The sequence below is a fragment of the Lissotriton helveticus genome, chromosome 10 (genome assembly GCF_964261635.1).
Source record: "Lissotriton helveticus chromosome 10, aLisHel1.1, whole genome shotgun sequence".
NCBI lineage: Eukaryota > Metazoa > Chordata > Amphibia > Caudata > Salamandridae > Lissotriton > Lissotriton helveticus.
In genome coordinates, this window is record NC_136071.1 from 168,514,702 (window position 1) to 168,536,024 (window position 21,323).

Genomic DNA, 21,323 nt, shown 5'->3' on the forward strand with positions numbered 1-21,323 from the left:
CATATCACATATTTTGATGAAAGCATCGAACTGTTTTTGAATTTGGACTCATTCTTGAACAATTTATCTGTTTCCATGAGAATACCAATGGTATCTTCCTAAAGTGTGTCAAATAAATAATCCACATGGACCACTGACAAGCACCCATTCGGTGTTGTAACACTGTCAGTTCGTTTGGTGCTGCTATACCTACATTTAATTGGGCTATTAGTGTCCAGTACTGTTTTTAGCCAACAGTTACCAAGAAAAGATTTAAACATTTTAAAGGTTCCTAACTGAAACTGTTTGCCTAATTTGTTTTTAAATGTTGGTGCCATTTTAGTTGAGCTGTAATTATTTAATCACCTCGATATTTGGGAGGCTGTGTTCTGTTTTGCATATCATGGGCACTCATGCTCACATGGTAAAAAAGACAAAAAAACTAAAAAAATCCACAGTGAGTAACATTTAGGCATTGTTCGTTTCAAAATCAATCTACAAGTCTGCACTTTTGGAAAATTTCTGTAAGGAGTGATGGAAAAGCGTTAAAGTAATCATTCTAGTTTCTGAGGTTACTGTGATGTCATGAATGTGGTCAAGAGCATAAGATAAAGGACAGAGTTAAGGTGTTGTGGAAACCTTGGTTTAGCCGTGTCTAAGCCATTAATTTTTAGGTTTTAACAGTTAATTATAATTTACAATTGAATCCATAGGATCTTTTTTGCTTACGTGTTTAGTGTCCATTGGGTTATTCCAAAATAAAGTGCTACACAGATACAATTTTTCTAGTCGATACTGGAAACCCAACTGAAGAAGCAGGAAAAATCAAATACACGGATGGTCCGCAATACATGTGTTTCTGTAATATCCTGGTTATTATGTTTTACATGCTTTCCAACAGTTTCCTATTTTGAATCCTATATGTAAGTTTCAGCTGAGGGAGTAGAACAAGTTTTGGACACATCAAAACCAGACTTAACATGAGGATAGAGGCTGCTGTCGTCTCGGTGCTTAAGGGATTGGATATACATGTATCAAGAGCTTTTGGGAAACTGCATAGCTCTCTGGGCAGTAAGGACACATTATCCATGGACTTCAAAATTCAAATCAAAACAAGAAAATTGAGGACGTTTCAAGGCCACTTTGTGGTTATTGTTTGTATAGGGGTTTTTGGCACCTGCATCTATGAACCCAGCTTTCCCTGAGGGCAAAGTAGACAGGTTCTAACTCTTAAAAGATTTTTTATTATTGAGGCTGCTGCAGGATGCTCTTCTTTCCACCACCCCTCCCCGACCTTAACAAAGTGCTGGGAGGATGGCTTCTGCCCCATTGCCCCTTCCGACACACACAACGGGTGGATATTTTCTGATTTATTTTTAACTCAAATATAGGTTTGTAAGCATTCTTTTGGACACTCACCTTGACCAAGGGCATTCTTGCGCAAAAGTAGAAAGGATTTTTTCTTCCCCAAACACCACATCATCCCACCTAGGGGCCAAGAAGGTTATTTCGGTGGCCACCACAGTTTACAAGAAGGACGTGCAAGAGGAATTTCCTCCTATATTTATTAGTCCTTGGAGGTATGACCCCGCTGTGGATGGGTTTATTGTGGCCCCTCTTCTTGTCTTGACCATGGCAGGAAAATGGCATTTTGCAACATTTTTAGACATGCTACGACAGCTAACTGCTACTTTGAGTCATGCACACATTTGTAAACAGGGCTGTTAGCTGTCATAGTCCTTCTTCAACCATATTTCATGAGACTAAAAGAGGACTAGGCAAGTGACACCTACGCTATTCCCACAGAAGGTACCAATGGCACCAAAACACAGCATCACAGATTTGTTTAGATTCTGGTGGCTAAAGTTGTCAATGCGAATTTTAAAACAAAAAAAACCTACTTGTGCCACAAATTAGAGGTGGATGGGAATGTAACATTCTCCAAATGCCAGGAAATATCCTGTCCGCCCTTCTTTCATGTCCCTCAAAGAACTCCCTTTAGCATCCTCCTTTGGCAGATAATTTCAGCTCACCTTGTTTGGTAGAAGAGTATCTATCTCTTGTTGTACTTTCCGCTGAATGTCAGGATGGGTCGCCAGGTTGTAGGACAGGAATGCAAGGGCGGTGCTGGTGGTCTCATAGCCAGCCAATATGAAGATCATGGATTGGGCCACAATTTCTCTATCAGTTAGTGCTGGGGACAGAAGACCAACAGGAACGTGAGATACAAAAATGAGATAGCACATATGCTACGCTTTGTTATTTTAGGATGTGTTATGTCGTGTTGTTCTGTGCTGCCCTGTTTTATGTTATGACATGCTGTGTTCTGTTATGCTAGGCTGTTATGTTAAGGTGTTATGTTGTGTCATGCCATGCTGTGGTGCGTTATTTTAATGTGTGTTGTGATGTATCGTGAACAGCCATACTTTGTTATGTTATAATGTGTTTGCAATGTGGATCTATGCTACATAAAAGCGTGTTATGTTGTGTCATGTAGTGCTATGCTTTGTTATGTTGGGGTGTAATATGTCCTGTCCTACTGTGCTAATCTGCATTAAGTAAGGATGTGTTATGTCACATCATGTTATGGTCTGTTAAGATGTGTTGTGTGCTTTGCTATATTTTGTTGTTTTAGGGTGTGTTATCTTGTGTTGTGCTGTGCTATGGTATTTTGTTACATTGTGATCAGTTATGTTGTGTTATGGTGTGCTGAATTATGTTAAAGTGTGTTACGCTGTGCTATGCTGTATTGTTCTGTGTTATGGTGTGGTGTAATATGTTGTGTCATGCAGCGCTATGCTGTGATTTTTTTAGGGTCCATAAAGTATGGTCGTGCTGAGCTCTGTGGGGGTGTGTTGTGTTATGCTATGCTTTGTTATTTTAAGGTTTGCAATGTTACCTCATGATGAGCTATGCTTGTTTATGTTATGGTTTGTTGTGATGTTTCAAGCTGATGTGCAATTCTCTGTTATGTTTCAGTATGTTGTGTTATGTAACATCATGGTTTGCTAAGCTATGGTATGTTATGATGTATCAGGGCTTTGTTATGCTATGTTATATTATGTTGTGCTTTGTTATGTCATGCTGTGTTCTGCTGTGATTTGTTTTATGGAATTTTGTGTTATTTTGTGCTATGCAATGTTATAATATGTCATATTAAGGTGCAATATGTTATCCTATGTCATGTAGGGGTGTCTTATGTTGTGTTCATCTCTGCTGCCTACGTTATGATGTGGTATGTTTTGTGAAGCACCATACTAACAACACATTACGTATTCCTTTATTCTTTAGGTCAAGCCTAGGCAGTTCGCATGCACTGTCTGGAAGTCTTGCTGTAATAACTAAACAAGTGTAATCCTGCCTGCTTCTTGCCATTGGTTTACCCGTATGCCCCTTTTCTTTGCTGCCTGCTTAATTGTTCACGCGGCCAATACTTGAGTTCCGTTAAAGGCTAAGAAGCACCAGTCAAGTACTGTGTCCTTATGCTTCAATTCCTTATTGAAGAAGTTACTTACCTTCGGTAATGCATTATATGGTAGAGGTATCTAGCTGTAGATTTCCCTTACCTCTGAATTTCCCAGGTGTCCGGCTGGATCCCGAAACCTTTGCTCGAGCAATACCCCTGTCGCGCGCCGTTGGGTGGCTCCATTTGGCTCTGCCTGATGTCATCGGCATCGTTAATGTTGGTTATGATTTCGCAGGCACGTGGTAGTCAGTACTTTTTGTTTTTTCCATGCCAGAAGCGCAGAGCCACGAAGTAACTGGCGTAAACATATGCAAAACTAGGGCCCTGAAAAGGGAAGTAATCCAAGCCCAAACACAATCAGTCCGCAAAGCAGGGAGGCATGGATGAGCATTTAGGGAATCTGCAGCTAGATAGAGTCTCTACAAGATAATCTATTACCGAAGGTAAGTAACTTGTTCATCTGAGAGAGACTCCTAGCTGCAGATTCGTACCTTTGAATTAGATATCCAAGCCATACTAACCCGGCGTCAGGTTGCAGACCAATACCTTACACTAGCAAGTCCTGCAAAACCGAACAAGCAAAATGTCTGTCCCTGCAGACCTGACTGTCCAGGCAGTGGTGCTTGGAAAATGTGCTACAATACAGAGGGCCTGAGGGAAACATTTTTAGAGACCAGCCAAGTTTTAATCCCTCAAATCCTTAATGTGTCGAAAACATGAAAAATTTGGCGGTCTAATAATCTACGTGCTTCAGAAAGTACAATTTTCGAACATGTACTGCTAATACCACTATCTAATTAATGATTAGTAAGTAAAGAGGAAACACTATGATGCAGAAAACTAAAATCATCTGGGTATTACCAAAACAACTGAAAGAGACAGTTGTTTTGGTAATACCCAGATGATGACACTTGGCACACATATCTGTGCAATGATGGGATACCAAATATCCAGTAGTGGCTTTGGTTCACTTTTTTTCTTTTAGTTTTCTACATCATAGTGTTTCCTCTTTACCTACTAATCATTAATTAGATAGTGGTATTAGCAGTACATGTTTGAAAATTGTAGTTTCTGAAGCACATAGATTATTAGACCGCCGATTTTTTCATGCTTGGAAAATGTGTGCAGAGATTGCTACGTTGCTGCCTTACAGATGTCCAGGACTTGGGCACCCGGAGCCAAGGCCATAGTTGCACCCTTTCCACTGCTGGAATGGTCCCTTAATCCCTAAGGGGCTGCTTCTTAGCCAGGGCATAGCATATCTTAATGCAGAGAACGACCAAGCGAGAAATGGTCCTTATCTGCACTGCCCGCCCCTTCTTAGCTCCCATGTACCCCATAAAGAGTTAGTCGTCCACCCGGAACTCTTTTGTGCGGTCAAGGAAGAACGACAATGCTCTTTTTGGGTCCAGACTGTGGAGATTGGGTCCAGAGGGTGGAGACGCTCCTCTTCCTTTAACGGATGCTGGGGAGCAAAGAAGGAGGTGCAGCATGATAGACTGACCCAGATGGAATGGGGTCACACCTTCAGCAAGAATGAAACACAGGTGTGAAGCAACATTTATCTGGAAAGGACATCATGTAGGGAGGCGTACAAGATAGCGCATGCAACTCACTCACCATCCAGGCAGATGTAATTGCCTCTAGGAAAGCTGTCTTGATGGTAAGCAGCTTGAGGGGACAGTTGTGTAAAGACTCGAAGGGAGCACACATAAGAAAAGTGAGGATTAAAGTAAGGTCCCACTGTGGCCTAACAAAGGGCGTGGGCAGAAATAAGTGAGCCAGTCCCTTTGAAAACCTATTTTCAATTCGGACCTGAAGAGAGAGAGTTGGTCTGCCAACCGCAAAAAAGCGATAGAGAAGAAAGATATCCCACAACAGTACCCCAAGCAGAGCCCTGCTGGGCATGGGTTAGAATGAATAGAACAACAGTGGAAAGAGAAACAGAAAGAGGTCTAATAGGCCTTTCTGGGCAGTATAATACAAACTTCCATATAATACAAACTAAAATACCGTCTTAGTGGAGGGACGCCTGGCCACCAAAATAACATTGCGGGGGAGAAGGTCAAAAGCCATCAACTGCCACCACTCAATCTCCAGGCATGGAAGCAAAGAGTTGACAGGTTCAGGTGGAAGACCCTCCCCTGCTGCGACAGAAGATCCTTCCGGAGGGGCAGCCTGATCAGATGATCGATACTCATTTTCAGAAGCTCTGGATCCCAGACTCTCCTCGCCCAGTCCAGAGCCACAAGAATGACTTGGGCTCGGTTGTTACTGATCTTCTTCAGAACCCTGGGCAGGAGTGGTATGGGAGGAAAAGCATGCAGCAGGCCTAAGCTCCACTCGCAATGAAAGGCATCCCCGATCGACAGCCGCCTTGGAAACTCCAGCGCGCAGTACTGCTGACACTGCACGTTCTCTTCGGAGGCAAACAGAACTAACCAAGGTTCTCCCCACTGCTAAAAGAGACCTTGCGCCCCCTCCGACTGGAGAAGCCATTCGTCATCCGCTAGGCATTGACACCTGAGTTTGTCCACCCTGGCGTTCAGAGAACCTGCCAGGTGTTGAACACCAGAGTTATCCCTTGCTGTTTCAGCCATGTCTAGAGACGCAGGTCCTCCCGACAAAGGGTCCACGACCCCACCCTGCCCTGCTTGTTGCAGTACAATATGACAATGGCGTTTTCACTTGAATACCTACTCTAACTTCCCCTTGACAGAGGGAGGTAATGCTACACAAGGATTGCAGGTGCCCTCTCGCTCTGGGCGGCTCTGGTGTATCGTATTCGGACCCTCGCTGCTTGGCTGGTGCTGCATTTTGTTACCGGAGCTGCGTAGCTAGGAGCAGCACTTTTTTGGCTCCAGTTCAGGCAATGTCACCCGCCAAGACAAAAACTCTGAAAACTCGCATGGAGACTGGGGCAGTAGCCAAGAAGCCCATAGCTAAAGCGGACCATGGTTGCTCAGTGAAAGGAACCCCACCAGTGGAAATGGAAGGCATCTGGCCGAAATCTTTCAAGACACCCCCCAATAGAAAAGTTCAGATGCAAGATCAGTCCTCCCCTCAAGCCTGGCCCCACAATTGCAAAATACTGGACCCAGCAGTCTACGCCAGACGGAAGATGCCCTGCCTGGGATACAGCCACTCTTGGACTGTGAGGTGAGCCAAACTTTAATTTCTCACAATGGAGAGGGGCAAGTGGCAGGGCAGGTGTCAGGGAGCCCTGATGGCAAAGGGGAATTATCTCTGCAACAGAATAATGACGAACTATCAATGGCAATGAAATATCTCAACCAGCTGGTCCTAATGCTAAACAGGATGGGCCAAATGAAGAAACTGCTAATAATCGAGGGGTGGAGGCTGAAGCTGCTGATAAGTTGTTCTCCCTATCAGATATCTCGAACTGGTCTGACTCAGACAGCCAGGGTCAGGTATCGGACTCCAGCGATTCTAATATGGGGCAAGATGAAACCTTGGCCGATGCCGTCACAGTTAAAAAGGGCAGGAATCCTCACAACAGAGGTAGTAAAAAGGAAAGCAATTCAGGTGCAGCTGAGCCTGCCTCCCTTGACTCTATTTGCCAAAGCATCATGGCGCATTGAGACTAAACGCACATTGAGAGTCGGAGGGTCCAGACAGCGTGTAGGAAGATGCAAGGTGCAATTCGGAAAGGTCTCAAAGACTTGCTCGGACTTTATGGGAAGAGTGGAGGAAGTAGAAAGCAGTCATTGTGTTGGAAAATAAAGCTTCAACCCAGAAAGAGATGACAATGTCATTGGAGAATCAAGTGTCGGACACTCGCTGGAAATTGGAGGAAATCGAGAATCGGATGAGACGCAATAACTTGGGGGTCATGGCTCTCAGAGGGGGTTGAGTGTGGTGACATTTTAAAGTTTACTGTGGAACTTTTAAAAAGAGCATTGCATAAATTGGGGAATTGGGATTGGGCTGAAGAAATACAGTGTGCTCATAGGTTCCCATTTAAACAGAGGAAATCGTCATCATCAGCAGGTAATAAACCTTGTGTTATCATAATTTATGTAGGGAACTTACTCCTCCTTCAGTCAATTTATGATCTTGCCCATCTGGATTAACAATGATATTTCAAAGGCCATATTTTTTTTGTAATGCCCGATTATTGTCATTCAACAGTAGAACGCCCTTGGCGACTCCGTCAGCTAATACAGCCATTCCCGAATGAGGGAGCGCAGGTGTTTCTACTGAATCCGGCCAAACTTAAAGTAATTTGAAGGGAACTCCCCCATTTGTTTATCAGAAATTCAGGCTAAAGAATTGTTACAAACCCTTGAGTAAACCCTTTGCATGTGGGAAAGAGATAATATTTTTGGTGGGCGCTTTCTGGATACGATACTTGTGGTGGGCTTCTCCTGTTATTTCCTTTTTTTTTTAGTAGAGTGGGAACGCGGGACGGCTCCCTTCTCATCACAGGACCTGATTGGTCTAGCCGTTAGTGAAGGGTGGTGGGACACAAGGGGAGATTGGCGGGGGTATGGGAGGGAGGCTCAGGGGAGGGGGGAAGGAAGGGGTAGGGGTAATCAAAGGTTAAGGCACTTGTTGATTAATATATGTCATGATGTTTACATATGCTTAAGAAAGATTGAAATGATGTTTATGAGTTTTCATAATTTAATGTTACTGATGAAGAGACATGATATGGAGATTTTTCAATATAAGGATGATGGGTAAAACTCAAATTTGCTCTTTTAATGTTTGTGGCCTTAATGATAGGGGAACAAGGGGCATACTTGCCAAATACCTTCGCTATATGCAGATTGAAGTAGCATGTCTTCAAGAGACTCATATACCCTGGAACAAGCATGGGTGGTTGTGGGATTTGGGCTTTAATATCCTAGCATGTACTTAGCAGGGAATGAAAACAAGGGGGTAACAATCCTTGCAAAACATGGTTTTGGCCTCTGTAAGAGAATTAAGGAATATAAGCTGGAAGGATGGGCAATAGTGGAGTTTGAACGTATGATACTATCACAATATGTTCCAGTTATGGGTCTAACCTAGATGATCTTGACATATAAAAGTTTCTAAGAATTGAACCAGCCCTATGGCCAAGCCCCTTGATCCTTTGTGGAGATATTAATATTCATTTAGATAGTAGTTTTCATTTGAATGCTGACTTACCAAATCATGGCAGGAAAGTAAAAAAGTATAAAGCTCTGCAAATCTTAGTGAGGGAACAGGGCCTGATTGATAACTGGCACAAGTATTGGTCAGTGGATCTAGGATTCGCTTTCTAACAATAAGTTAGTTCGATTGGATTATTTTTTTATTTCTGACCAATCAGTCAAAATAATTAAAGTGGAATGCTATTCAAGGACCATGTCAGATCATAATGCTTTGGTAATTGAAGTTTTATTGTCTGGGAATGCTAGGACTCAAAGGACTTGGACTTTCGAAAGGAAACTTCTGCGTGATCAACTTTACCAGGACCATGTGACTAAATGGATTGTTGAATTCTTTAAAATTAATAGAGGCTCATCTGCAGATACTATTGTATGGGACACATTTAAGGCAGGAATTAGAGGTGAGACCCTAAGCTTCTCCATTTCGCGTCAGAGAACTCTGCAGAATAAAATTGGGAAATGGCTCAAGCAGCTAGAAATGGCAGAACTAGAACTCATGGGAAGAGTTAGCAAAGGGCTCAATAATGAGGAGTGCTAGCAGGGAATCTTATTTAGCAAGGCTAAAATACATCACAATTTTGGTCACAGATGCACAAAATGAAATTCCTGCATAGGGTTCAATTTAAGAGAAACCTGCAACGGCAAAAGCCAAGGAAAATTTTGGTAAGCTTTTTATCTTAATCAGTTAAGGAGACCATTTTACTCGCTGTCCTAAAAAATGGCCCTTATATGTTTCAGGCGATGACTTTTAACATCAGATCAGACGTCTGCCATGCTACAGATAAAAAGCATTGGGAGCTGGGGAGAAGAATGGGGGAGCTAAATAGCTTGGGAGCTAAGGCTCAATTAAAATTCCCAGCCATGCTCCGAGTAATGTGGAATAACCAAATATAAAACATTCGATCAATAGATGAGGCAGATAGTCTGATAGAAGATATAAAAAAAAAAAGGTGAGCGACCGTGAAGACAGAAACTGTTGATTTGGCTATGCCTAGCATAAAGAAGGGTCACACTCAGATTTGAGTAATAAATATATTAAGATGAGCACAATATAACTGCAAATAGGGTTTTTTGTACACGAATAATACTCTTCGAAAAGAAAAAAAAAGAAAAAGAAAAATAAAATATATATATATATATATATATTAAATACCAGTCCAAACTTCTAATCAAAGAACGGCGCTGACTCCGTGATTCCGATTTCAAAGTAAGATATTTATTCTCAGTAGCTCCCGCCTTGTTCACTACATCTGCACAATCACCTATGCTAGTTTATATATGCATACATACAAACAAAATGCTTGACAGGTTTCAACTAGAATTCGTTGCCACTTGGGACTAATTATCGCCGCACTACAACACCCAGGAAGCCTTGGTGCAGCCACGCCCGATTCAGGGGCAGGTGTTACGAACTGAAATAAAATCTGCAGCGAGTCCATTTTTTTGTAATGCCACAGAAGAAGGGAGCAGGGTACTCCCGAAACGGGTCTGGCTACTGAACTTTGAAGTAGTTTCCTGGTCATGTTTTACCACCAGCATGCTGCAAATAAAGAAAGTGTTTTATTAACTTCCCTTGTGGCCTTTTCCGAAAGGGTTCCTGGTATGGATGGATTTGTAGCGGCCATTCCCAGTCGCGGAAAAGGCCCCCTGTCAAGATACGGGTCCCAGCCGGCACCAACTGGTGCTACGACCGCAAGGATGGAAGGCGAGTGAGTGCATTTCCAGGGTTGCGCTTACTCCAACACTGTTTCCAGCAACAAAACAGGGTAGTCAAACAGCCAGTTCTTACCTCTACCCACATGGGATTTGAACTTTGTTTAATTTTTAAGATGGATCGCGCACCCACTTGGGACTAATTATCTCCGCACTACAACACCCAGGAAGCCTTGGTGCAGCCACTGCCGATTCAGGCACAGGTGTTACGAACTGAAATAAAAACTGCAGCAAGTCCATTCTTTTGTAATGCCACAGAAGAAGGGAGCAGGGTACTCTCGAAACGCGTCTGGCTACTGAACTTTGAAGTGGTTTCCTGGTCATGTTTGACCGCCAGCATGCTGCAAATAAAGAAAGTGTTTTATTAACTTCCCTTGTGGCCTTTTCCGAAAGGGTTCCTGGTATGGATGTATATATATATATATATATATATATATATATATATATATATATATATATATATATATATACATACATACATACATACATACATACATACATACATACATACATATATATATATATATATATATATTCACTGAAAAAACCATAGGTTATAGACCATATATAGTTAGGAATTAGCATTTAAAAAACCTTATTTTACTCACACAAAACCATTGAAATTCCATATATAGTTAGTTGCACTAACTATATATCGCGCACCCGCAATCCACTGCTGATGATGTCACATATTACATCATTCATGACATGGTCAGTGACATCACTGATGACATCACTGATGACATCTCAAATGACATCACTGATGACATCACTGATGACATCTCATTTGACATCAATGACCACATCACTGATGATATCATTCATGTGACAATACAATGCATCTCTTCACACTTTAATATAACCTCTGTTACACCCAGTGTTAAATACAGAGTATAATTTTTGAAACCATTGACACACCAATACTAGTTACTACATACGCACTCAGTGATTCCTATGTTTACACACACATTCACTCATTTACCCATACAATCATTCATACATACAATCACTCATCTTTACAACACTATCATATGCACTCATACACCTATACAGACTCTCACACTCTGTCACTCATCCATGGAGTTACTCACACACCTAGTCAGTCCTGTAAAGAATCAATCACACTTCCATTTTCTAATCTATACAGTTAAACATAGAGCACCTTACATTTTGAAACATATACTAACACATAATTACTCTCTTATACAATCATTGATACAAGTACACATTGATCTGCACAGAGTCACACACCTCCCAGCCAGCCACACACACACTCAGTCTCCCATACAAATATTTGGGCAATCAATCAATAACCCATATAGTTACTCATATAGCTACTGATCAACACATGCAGCAGTTTACAGAACAACAGACATAATGATGCACAAATTAAGACAGTTTAGTCACTAACCCATGCACTCAGTGAGACACATTTAATCACTCACTCATACAGTCAGTCACGCACCTACTAAATCCTTCATCCAGACACTTCTACATCTACTCATTCTTCAATATGTAAAACATATTTAAACTTTACAGAAACACACAGTCACTGGATGATGTCATCAGTGATGTCATCAGTGATGTCATTTGAGATGTCATCAGTGATGTCATCAGTGATGTCACTGACCATGTCATGAATGATGTAATATGTGACATCATCAGCAGTGGATTGCGGGTGCGCGATATATAGTTAGTGCAACTAACTATATATGGAATTTCAATGGTTTTGTGTGAGTAAAATAAGGTTTTTTAAATGCTAATTCCTAACTATATATGGTCTATAACCTATGGTTTTTTCAGTGAATTTTCAAGGTTTTGTAAATGCTAATTCCTAACTATATATGGTCTATAACCTATGGTTTTTTCAGTGAATTTCAATGGTTTTTTAATAGCAAATATCATAAGCTGTCGAATGTCAAGTACGTGGTAAGAATTTTTTTTTCGTGTTTATGCACACTGATCTGCTTTGATTGCTGCCCCCCACCCCTCATTTCTATTAGGAGTACTCTCTCTTTGCAGATAGTGAAGGGTAGTTAACGCAGCCCTTTCCCCCTTTGTAATCCGTCGTGCCTGCTTCTCTCTCCATTTGATTGATTGTTCTCTTTGGTTCATTCTCTATTTACAAACAAGCACAGAGTCGCAATACTCTGTTTAGTCTTTGCAGATAGCGAAAAATCGTGTAAAAAAACAAAAGGAATCGAGCAAAATCAGTAGGCCACTAATGGGATCTCTTTTGACCTCGCTAAAATAGAAACATTAGGAACAACCTGTTGAAAATAGCAATGCGTATGTATATAAGCGGCGTTCATTTGTGTTCACAGTACCCCTTGTTGATTGTTTCAATCGAGCATTGAATTGTTCGAAGTTAATTCTCTTAAGGATCTTCTCTACCTGCAAACGAGGAAGAATAGGAATATTCTATCTCCCTTTGCAGATAGTGAAGGGTAGGTAACGCAAGCCTTTAACACGTCGTACCTATTTCATTCCTCATTGATTGATTGATTGTCCGAACATTGACTGTTTGGGAATTAGTTCTTTTTGGAGGTATTCCCTGTTTGCAAATAAACGTAGGAAAATCTTTGCAAGTAGTGAAAGGGTACGTAATGCGGACCGTTCTCCCCCGTTGTAATCTGTCATGCCTATCTACTCCCCACTGATTGATGCACCTTTTTCACCCGGACCATTTACTAGAGATACGTCATCTGGCCCGACCAGAGAGCACCCCTAGTGAAAAGGACATATGCAATAATAACGAAGTGATCACTGTATCCTGTTAACAGAAACTTTACCATGAAACAACCTGGAAAGAAAAAAATAGGAAAACGAAAATCAGTAGGCCACTGATGAACATGAACTTTTATTAAACAACGAACAAAGAAACGATAACATAACGTAATGATAAAACCTATTAATGTCCTAGAAACAAGAAAACGTTAAAATATGCCAGTGGTGAGAGACCAGAAAAACAGTAAGAGAAACCAAATCACCCCTCGCTGTCCCACCACCTGCCACGCCAAAAAAATCGATAGACTAGGGAAAATGCAAGTCAGTAGAACATCCACCCCCACTCTGGAAACTTCCAAGGTGGGGCAGGGTTCCGGCTACGCCCAGCCGGGAGCAGCCCATATAAGGCAGGTCCTGCTGCCACGCCTCGGCCAGGAGATCCTAACGTAGGGTGTAGCCGAAGGAGAGGCCGAGGCCAGCGGGACCCGGCCAGGGGATTGCCTTTACAACGCTGAACAGTTGCAGGGGGGGGAATGTCTCCTCGACCCTCCCCTCTCTCTCCCAGTCCGGCCGCGGTGGCCCTTGAGAGTTGCAGGTAGTCCCGCCACATGCTCTTCCGGTCCGACCACCAACGGTCGGGGGGCCGAGGCCGACGGGATCCGGCTGCAGCCGATAAACCAAGAAACCCGTTCATGGGGCCAGAGCCAGGGGCGTCCGGCCGACATCCACCGGAAGCCCGGCCCGAAGACGGACGGGACACTTCTTTCTTTTATAATGGCTGCGACAACACTGGGGGGGGATGTCTTGCACATGCCTCCGACCCCCCCCTCGTCCTCATCGCCTGGTCCGGCCATAACAAATCTCAAGCGAGACGCCGTGGGGTGCACTGGGAGGGAGAGACGGTGCGAACAGGCCTCTCCCGCCTCCCCAGGTGGAGACTTCCCAGCTGCACCCTCAGCGCTCCAGGCGGTGGCATCCTAACAACTACAGTGCTGCACAGTTTCGGAACGACCTAGATAACGATTCTTCCACTGTGGCCATGCTGCAACGTCTCGCCCGGCAGGGTGGAGCCCGTCCGCTCATGTGACCCCGCGATCGCCGGTAGCTGCCGAACTCTCAAAATGGCGGTCGACCTGGCAAGAGCGGGCCCAACATAAAGAAATGGCCCGGTCACTGGTTGACTCCACCACCGTAGTCCTCCACGACCTTGAAGATTCTAGAGGAGCCGCGGGAGTCTCCGACCCCCGATGGGGAATGACTGCCATGATCGCCCGTGGAGGGACGAAACTGTATCCGCGGGACGTCGGCGCTCCCATGCTGGCGCCAGCCTCACTTTGAATTACTACAATCCTGCAGACCTCACTTCCGGTGAAAGCACAGTGTGACCCGGTAGGAAAAATTATTGCACCCCCTCCCCTTTTTGACTGATAGTTCAAACCACCGATCCTTTCCTTTGCCCTTTTAACGGAACTTTGGACTGCCTCCCCCTCTTTTACATTTTCTAGAGAAAACAAAACATTAACCACTACATTAGCATAGCAGTTGACACCAGAACTGTTTTCAAATTGAAAACCAACAACATCTTCAACAGAATCCTTTTTGTTTCTGCTGTGACCCTGCTACAGCACAGGCATTGTCCCCAGCAGTAATTCTGCAATGCCGGTAAGAATAGCTGTGGTGCCTACTGGACTCACTCACCCCCGCGGCGCCCCACGCCGTTTTTTGCTGGGCGGCAACTTACTAGACATCACTTTCGTGCCATCTAGATTTCAGCGCGTTCTGCTGCCTTGGAACTATTCGCACAACAGACCGCTACTGACAAGAATATTTCATTATTGGTGCTGTCAATTTCAATAAATCTATTGGATAATTAAAAAGAAATTGCCACGGTCTCTTCGTTGTTTAAATGTTTTTACTGTTTTTGTTTTGTTGTATATATTTATATGTTATTAAAGTTTTATATTCCTACTACTTTGTTGGAGTGCTATATATTTTTAATGTGACACATAATTGTAAAAACTTTGATGTACAAAGAGTCATTCCTGGAATCTTCCGCTTCAGGCTCGGTCCCCTCCCCAATCACAATACAGGATGGTTTTCAGATAGTAGGAACACGTGTGGTGTGACGGATCTCATCGAGTGTGGGCCTTGATCTACTATAACTCCTTTGAAGAGGGGTGATTCTTTACAGCTGGGGCCATAAACTACATCTGCAGGGCTAGCTGATAGCCTGGACAATCGGACACAGAGAAAGAGGAGTGTCAGAGGGTGCGGTAGTGAATAGGGCGAAAGGGAGGTGTCGGGCGGGCACAGAGTGTGATTCTCAGGGAAGAGCAGCGCAGATGGGGGGAGGTTTATTGCCCATGCATAAGACAGAGAGCGGTGGTGACCAGTGCCTAGAGAAGATGCTTGCGTGGGTGAGGAGCCATGCTACGAATCGACAGCGTGCAGAGAGTGGGTCTGGTCAAGACATCTAAAATGGCTGCCGTGCACGACAAAAGTGTGGCATTTCAAAAAAGGCAAGATGGCGCAGACAATGTTTTTCAACACTTCCTCATTTCCTTCGAATCGAACGTTAACAGACGTTGGGGCATATTACCAAAGTTAAGCGATATTTATCGCTAACGATGCTTACCAACCAATTTTTTACCACTAAGCATCGTCAGAAATTATCGAAGATAAACCTTACTATTATCAAGGTTTATCGCAAATGCGATAATAAACGGCCGCAATGCATGAATATCGCTAAAAACTCAGCGATATTCATGCATTACCGAGCTAATACTCTTAGCCATGTTATCCACCTCCCATTGGATAACATGGCTAAGAACTGCTCAGGGCAGGTGTTACTTTTTGGAGATATTCGCGCTTAGCGCGAATATCTCCAAAAGTTGGTAATAGGAGATAGATATCTTGCATGTTGTAATGCAAGTTATTGTGGTATATGGAACTCATACCATAATCTCTCAGGAAAGCAGAAACTGATCCTTTTGGGACCGCCTAAAAAGGCCTAGGGGGTGAGGAGTACTCTACTTTGCCCCCTTTTCACGTTCCGAACTATTTTATTTTACTCTCTTCTGTAATTACACAAAATACCAGCGATAAGATGCATCGGAGACACACAGTGAGAGAAAGGAGGCCGGAGATGAAGAAGACATGTCAAATACACATTGGAGATAATATAGTGGCAGAAGGGAAGTAAATATGAGTAAACTTACCATGTAACATAAAAATGTTGCACTCTATACTATAAGTCTCATTTTATACTACAATCACTTCGCTACAACCTCATAAATTAAAAATAAAAATGAATAATGTCTCAAACAATTTTTGATTTCTAAATATAAATTTATTCTTCAGAATTTTCTAAATTTGAAAGAACTAGTAACATGTCCTCATCAGCAATGTCCTCATTAAAAGTCTCCAATGATGATTCTTGTAACTCTATGGTCTCCAAACACTCGATAAATTCGCCATCAAGAGATTGATCAAAAAAATCATTCAAGTCATCTCCTCCTTGTGACAATATTTCATTATTGGTGCTGTCAATTTCAATCAATGTAGTGGAATCATTCAAGTCATCTCCTCGTGACAATATTTCATTATTGGTGCTCTCAATTTCAATCAATGTAGTGGAATCATTCAAGTCATCTCCTCCTTGTGACAATATTTCATTATTGGTGCTGTCCATTTCAATCAATCTAATGGAATCATACAAGCCATCTCCTCCTTGTGACAATATTTCATTATTGGTGCTCTCAATTTCAATCAATGTAGTGGAATCATTCAAGTCATCTCCTTGTGACAATATTTCATTCTTGGTGCTGTCCATTTCAATCAATCTAATGGAATCATACAAGTCATGTCCTCCTTGTGACAATATTTCATTATTGGTGCTCTCAATTTCAATCAATGTGTTGGACAATTCAAAAGAAATTGCCACGGTCTCTTCATTGTGAGCCATTTTATTTTGAAATTGCTTGCTGTAAATTGCAGAAAAAAATAATCACTTTCATTTATCGTCTTTAGTAATACATAATATAAAACTAACTTTATCAAGTATTTAGTATAACAGAAGGACTGCAAATAAATAACAGAAAACATTTTTCAAATTATCTTCAAGTGTACAACATAGTTCCCCATACAAATTAACAACTCACCTTTTTAAAAGTAGCAGAAGTGTTAGTACTGTGTAAATCAAACACCAGAAATTCACCACCAAAAATTCCTCACAAATGTACCTCAGACAGTAGTATCACAAAATGGCTGTGGTTTCCTCTCATTTGACATATATACATAACCAATTAACTTTCATCACACACAAATACAAAACCAAAGTAACATTTTAATTGGTTCTAAATTTCAACACTTTCAAATGTGTTTTCCCCATGCAATTTTCCATTGGACATTTACATACGTCTACAGCCTGAATGGCTGAACGGAATTACACCAAACTTGGCAAAATGGTACATCAAACCTAAGAGGTCAGGAAGGATCTACTATGCCCCCTTATGGTCATTTCCCCCTTCGCTTTGGCCTCCTCTTGTCTCTCAATCCTACCGAGGGACAAGATGGCGGCCGCTACGGACTGTTTGGAATGTTGACAGACGCCGGAGAACCAATCAGCTTCGCAAAGCTCCGTAACGCGAAAAGTACGCGAAGCGGAGCGCTGTTACAGATATATATCTTTTTTTCAACGTTAATTTCTCAAAATCCACTGGAGCACATATATTGAGACCTAGCAAAGGCACATCGGGCTACCAGTCCCTAATATTTTGCCAAGTTTCGTGCAAATCCATTCAGCCGTTCGATTATTATTATTTTGTTTTTTTTTTGCCCCGCGGGGCCCTTTTAAAACCTCCACATCAAACCTAGGGGGTCAGCGAGGATCTACTATGCCCCCTTATAGTTATTTCCCCCTTTGTTTTGACCTCCTCTTGTCTCTCGATCCTACCGAGAGACAAGATGGCGGCCGCTACGGACTGTTTGGAATGTTGACAGACGCCGGAGAACCAATCAGCTTCGCTTCACAAAGCTCCGTTGCGCGAAAAGTCCGCGAACCAGAGCGCTAACCGGTCCGCTGTTACAGATATATATCTTTTTTTAAACGTTAATTTCTCAAAATCCACTGGAGCACATATATTGAGACCTACAAAAGGCACATCGGGCTACCAGTCCCTACAATTTTGCCAAGTTTCGTGCAAATCCATTCAGCCGTTCGGGCTAAAAGTGAGGCCAACCGCCCTATGGAAAACTCAATGTTAAAAACACGTTTTGGGACCCCCCTTTTTTCTCGGCCCCCACTGGACGAACCCCCCCCAAATTTTCAAGGGCTGCTCAGAAACAAAATGTGCCATTTTCCTGAAAATTTCAGCCAATTCCGTCCACAAACGCCAAAGTTATTAGACATAGAATTTTCAAAAAACCCATAGAGAAAAAATCCTAACTATATATACCTACTGGCGACCGCCAGTAGGTAATATATATATATATATATATATATATATATATATATATATATATATATATATATATATATATATATATATATATATATATATATATATTGTAGCTCTTGCTTGATCCGAAGTACTAGGAATCACTCGAACTACATCAAAGGCTCCAAGCAACAGCCTTTATTCAAAAGGTATGGAAAACATGCTTCGGCAGGATCCTTTTAGCAGTCACACGCCAGCCTGACGCGTTTCGATAATTCTCCTCAGAGGCTTGTGGCGGATGAAGTGCACTGCCTTACTTCCCGTTTTTATCCTCTCATGGCGCACACCTGTTTTGGTACTGCGCTGCGGATTATGGGAATTGTAGTGCCGGTTAAAGGTGCAATGTTCTGCTGGCTTCATTTCAAGGCCCTGGATGGGCCCCCGCCTCCGATGTTTTCCTAAATCCTGTATGATGTAGCTCCGAAAATGGGCTGGCAGGATGACAGTCCACACGGCTCCCAAGTTACCAGGATGGTGCATTCCTGACGGCTCGGCTGCCGTTTTAACATTGTAGCTCTTGCTTGATCCGAAGTACTAGGAATCACTCGAACTACATCAAAGGCTCCAAGCAACAGCCTTTATTCAAAAGGTATGGAAAACATGCTTCGGCAGGATCCTTTTAGCAGTCACACGCCAGCCTGACGCGTTTCGATAATTCTCCTCAGAGGCTTGTGGCGGATGAAGTGCACTGCCTTACTTCCCGTTTTTATCCTCTCATGGCGCACACCTGTTTTGGTACTGCGCTGCGGATTATGGGAATTGTAGTGCCGGTTAAAGGTGCAATGTTCTGCTGGCTTCATTTCAAGGCCCTGGATGGGCCCCCGCCTCCGATGTTTTCCTAAATCCTGTATGATGTAGCTCCGAAAATGGGCTGGCAGGATGACAGTCCACACGGCTCCCAAGTTACCAGGATGGTGCATTCCTGACGGCTCGGCTGCCGTTTTAACATTGTAGCTCTTGCTTGATCCGAAGTACTAGGAATCACTCGAACTACATCAAAGGCTCCAAGCAACAGCCTTTATTCAAAAGGTATGGAAAACATGCTTCGGCAGGATCCTTTTAGCAGTCACACGCCAGCCTGACGCGTTTCGATAATTCTCCTCAGAGGCTTGTGGCGGATGAAGTGCACTGCCTTACTTCCCGTTTTTATCCTCTCATGGCGCACACCTGTTTTGGTACTGCGCTGCGGATTATGGGAATTGTAGTGCCGGTTAAAGGTGCAATGTTCTGCTGGCTTCATTTCAAGGCCCTGGATGGGCCCCCGCCTCCGATGTTTTCCTAAATCCTGTATGATGTAGCTCCGAAAATGGGCTGGCAGGATGACAGTCCACACGGCTCCCAAGTTACCAGGATGGTGCATTCCTGACGGCTCGGCTGCCGTTTTAACATTGTAGCTCTTGCTTGATCCGAAGTACTAGGAATCACTCGAACTACATCAAAGGCTCCAAGCAACAGCCTTTATTCAAAAGGTATGGAAAACATGCTTCGGCAGGATCCTTTTAGCAGTCACACGCCAGCCTGACGCGTTTCGATAATTCTCCTCAGAGGCTTGTGGCGGATGAAGTGCACTGCCTTACTTCCCGTTTTTATCCTCTCATGGCGCACACCTGTTTTGGTACTGCGCTGCGGATTATGGGAATTGTAGTGCCGGTTAAAGGTGCAATGTTCTGCTGGCTTCATTTCAAGGCCCTGGATGGGCCCCCGCCTCCGATGTTTTCCTAAATCCTGTATGATGTAGCTCCGAAAATGGGCTGGCAGGATGACAGTCCACACGGCTCCCAAGTTACCAGGATGGTGCATTCCTGACGGCTCGGCTGCCGTTTTAACATTGTAGCTCTTGCTTGATCCGAAGTACTAGGAATCACTCGAACTACATCAAAGGCTCCAAGCAACAGCCTTTATTCAAAAGGTATGGAAAACATGCTTCGGCAGGATCCTTTTAGCAGTCACACGCCAGCCTGACGCGTTTCGATAATTCTCCTCAGAGGCTTGTGGCGGATGAAGTGCACTGCCTTACTTCCCGTTTTTATCCTCTCATGGCGCACACCTGTTTTGGTACTGCGCTGCGGATTATGGGAATTGTAGTGCCGGTTAAAGGTGCAATGTTCTGCTGGCTTCATTTCAAGGCCCTGGATGGGCCCCCGCCTCCGATGTTTTCCTAAATCCTGTATGATGTAGCTCCGAAAATGGGCTGGCAGGATGACAGTCCACACGGCTCCCAAGTTACCAGGATGGTGCATTCCTGACGGCTCGGCTGCCGTTTTAACATTGTAGCTCTTGCTTGATCCGAAGTACTAGGAATCACTCGAACTACATCAAAGGCTCCAAGCAACAGCCTTTATTCAAAAGGTATGGAAAACATGCTTCGGCAGGATCCTTTTAGCAGTCACACGCCAGCCTGACGCGTTTCGATAATTCTCCTCAGAGGCTTGTGGCGGATGAAGTGCACTGCCTTACTTCCCGTTTTTATCCTCTCATGGCGCACACCTGTTTTGGTACTGCGCTGCGGATTATGGGAATTGTAGTGCCGGTTAAAGGTGCAATGTTCTGCTGGCTTCATTTCAAGGCCCTGGATGGGCCCCCGCCTCCGATGTTTTCCTAAATCCTGTATGATGTAGCTCCGAAAATGGGCTGGCAGGATGACAGTCCACACGGCTCCCAAGTTACCAGGATGGTGCATTCCTGACGGCTCGGCTGCCGTTTTAACATTGTAGCTCTTGCTTGATCCGAAGTACTAGGAATCACTCGAACTACATCAAAGGCTCCAAGCAACAGCCTTTA

General features: G+C 43.4%; 1 protein-coding gene across 1 annotated transcript in view; it reads right to left on the reverse strand.

Moving 5' to 3' along the window:
- The window catches only part of LOC144786062 (cytochrome P450 3A21-like), a 344,860-nt gene that overhangs the window by 47,961 nt on the left and 275,576 nt on the right, over positions 1 to 21,323 (reverse strand). The window contains exon 10 of the mRNA XM_078665007.1: positions 2,013 to 2,173. Coding sequence (XP_078521133.1) covers positions 2,013 to 2,173 — 161 coding nt within the window. The remainder of the gene's footprint in view (positions 1 to 2,012; positions 2,174 to 21,323) is intronic.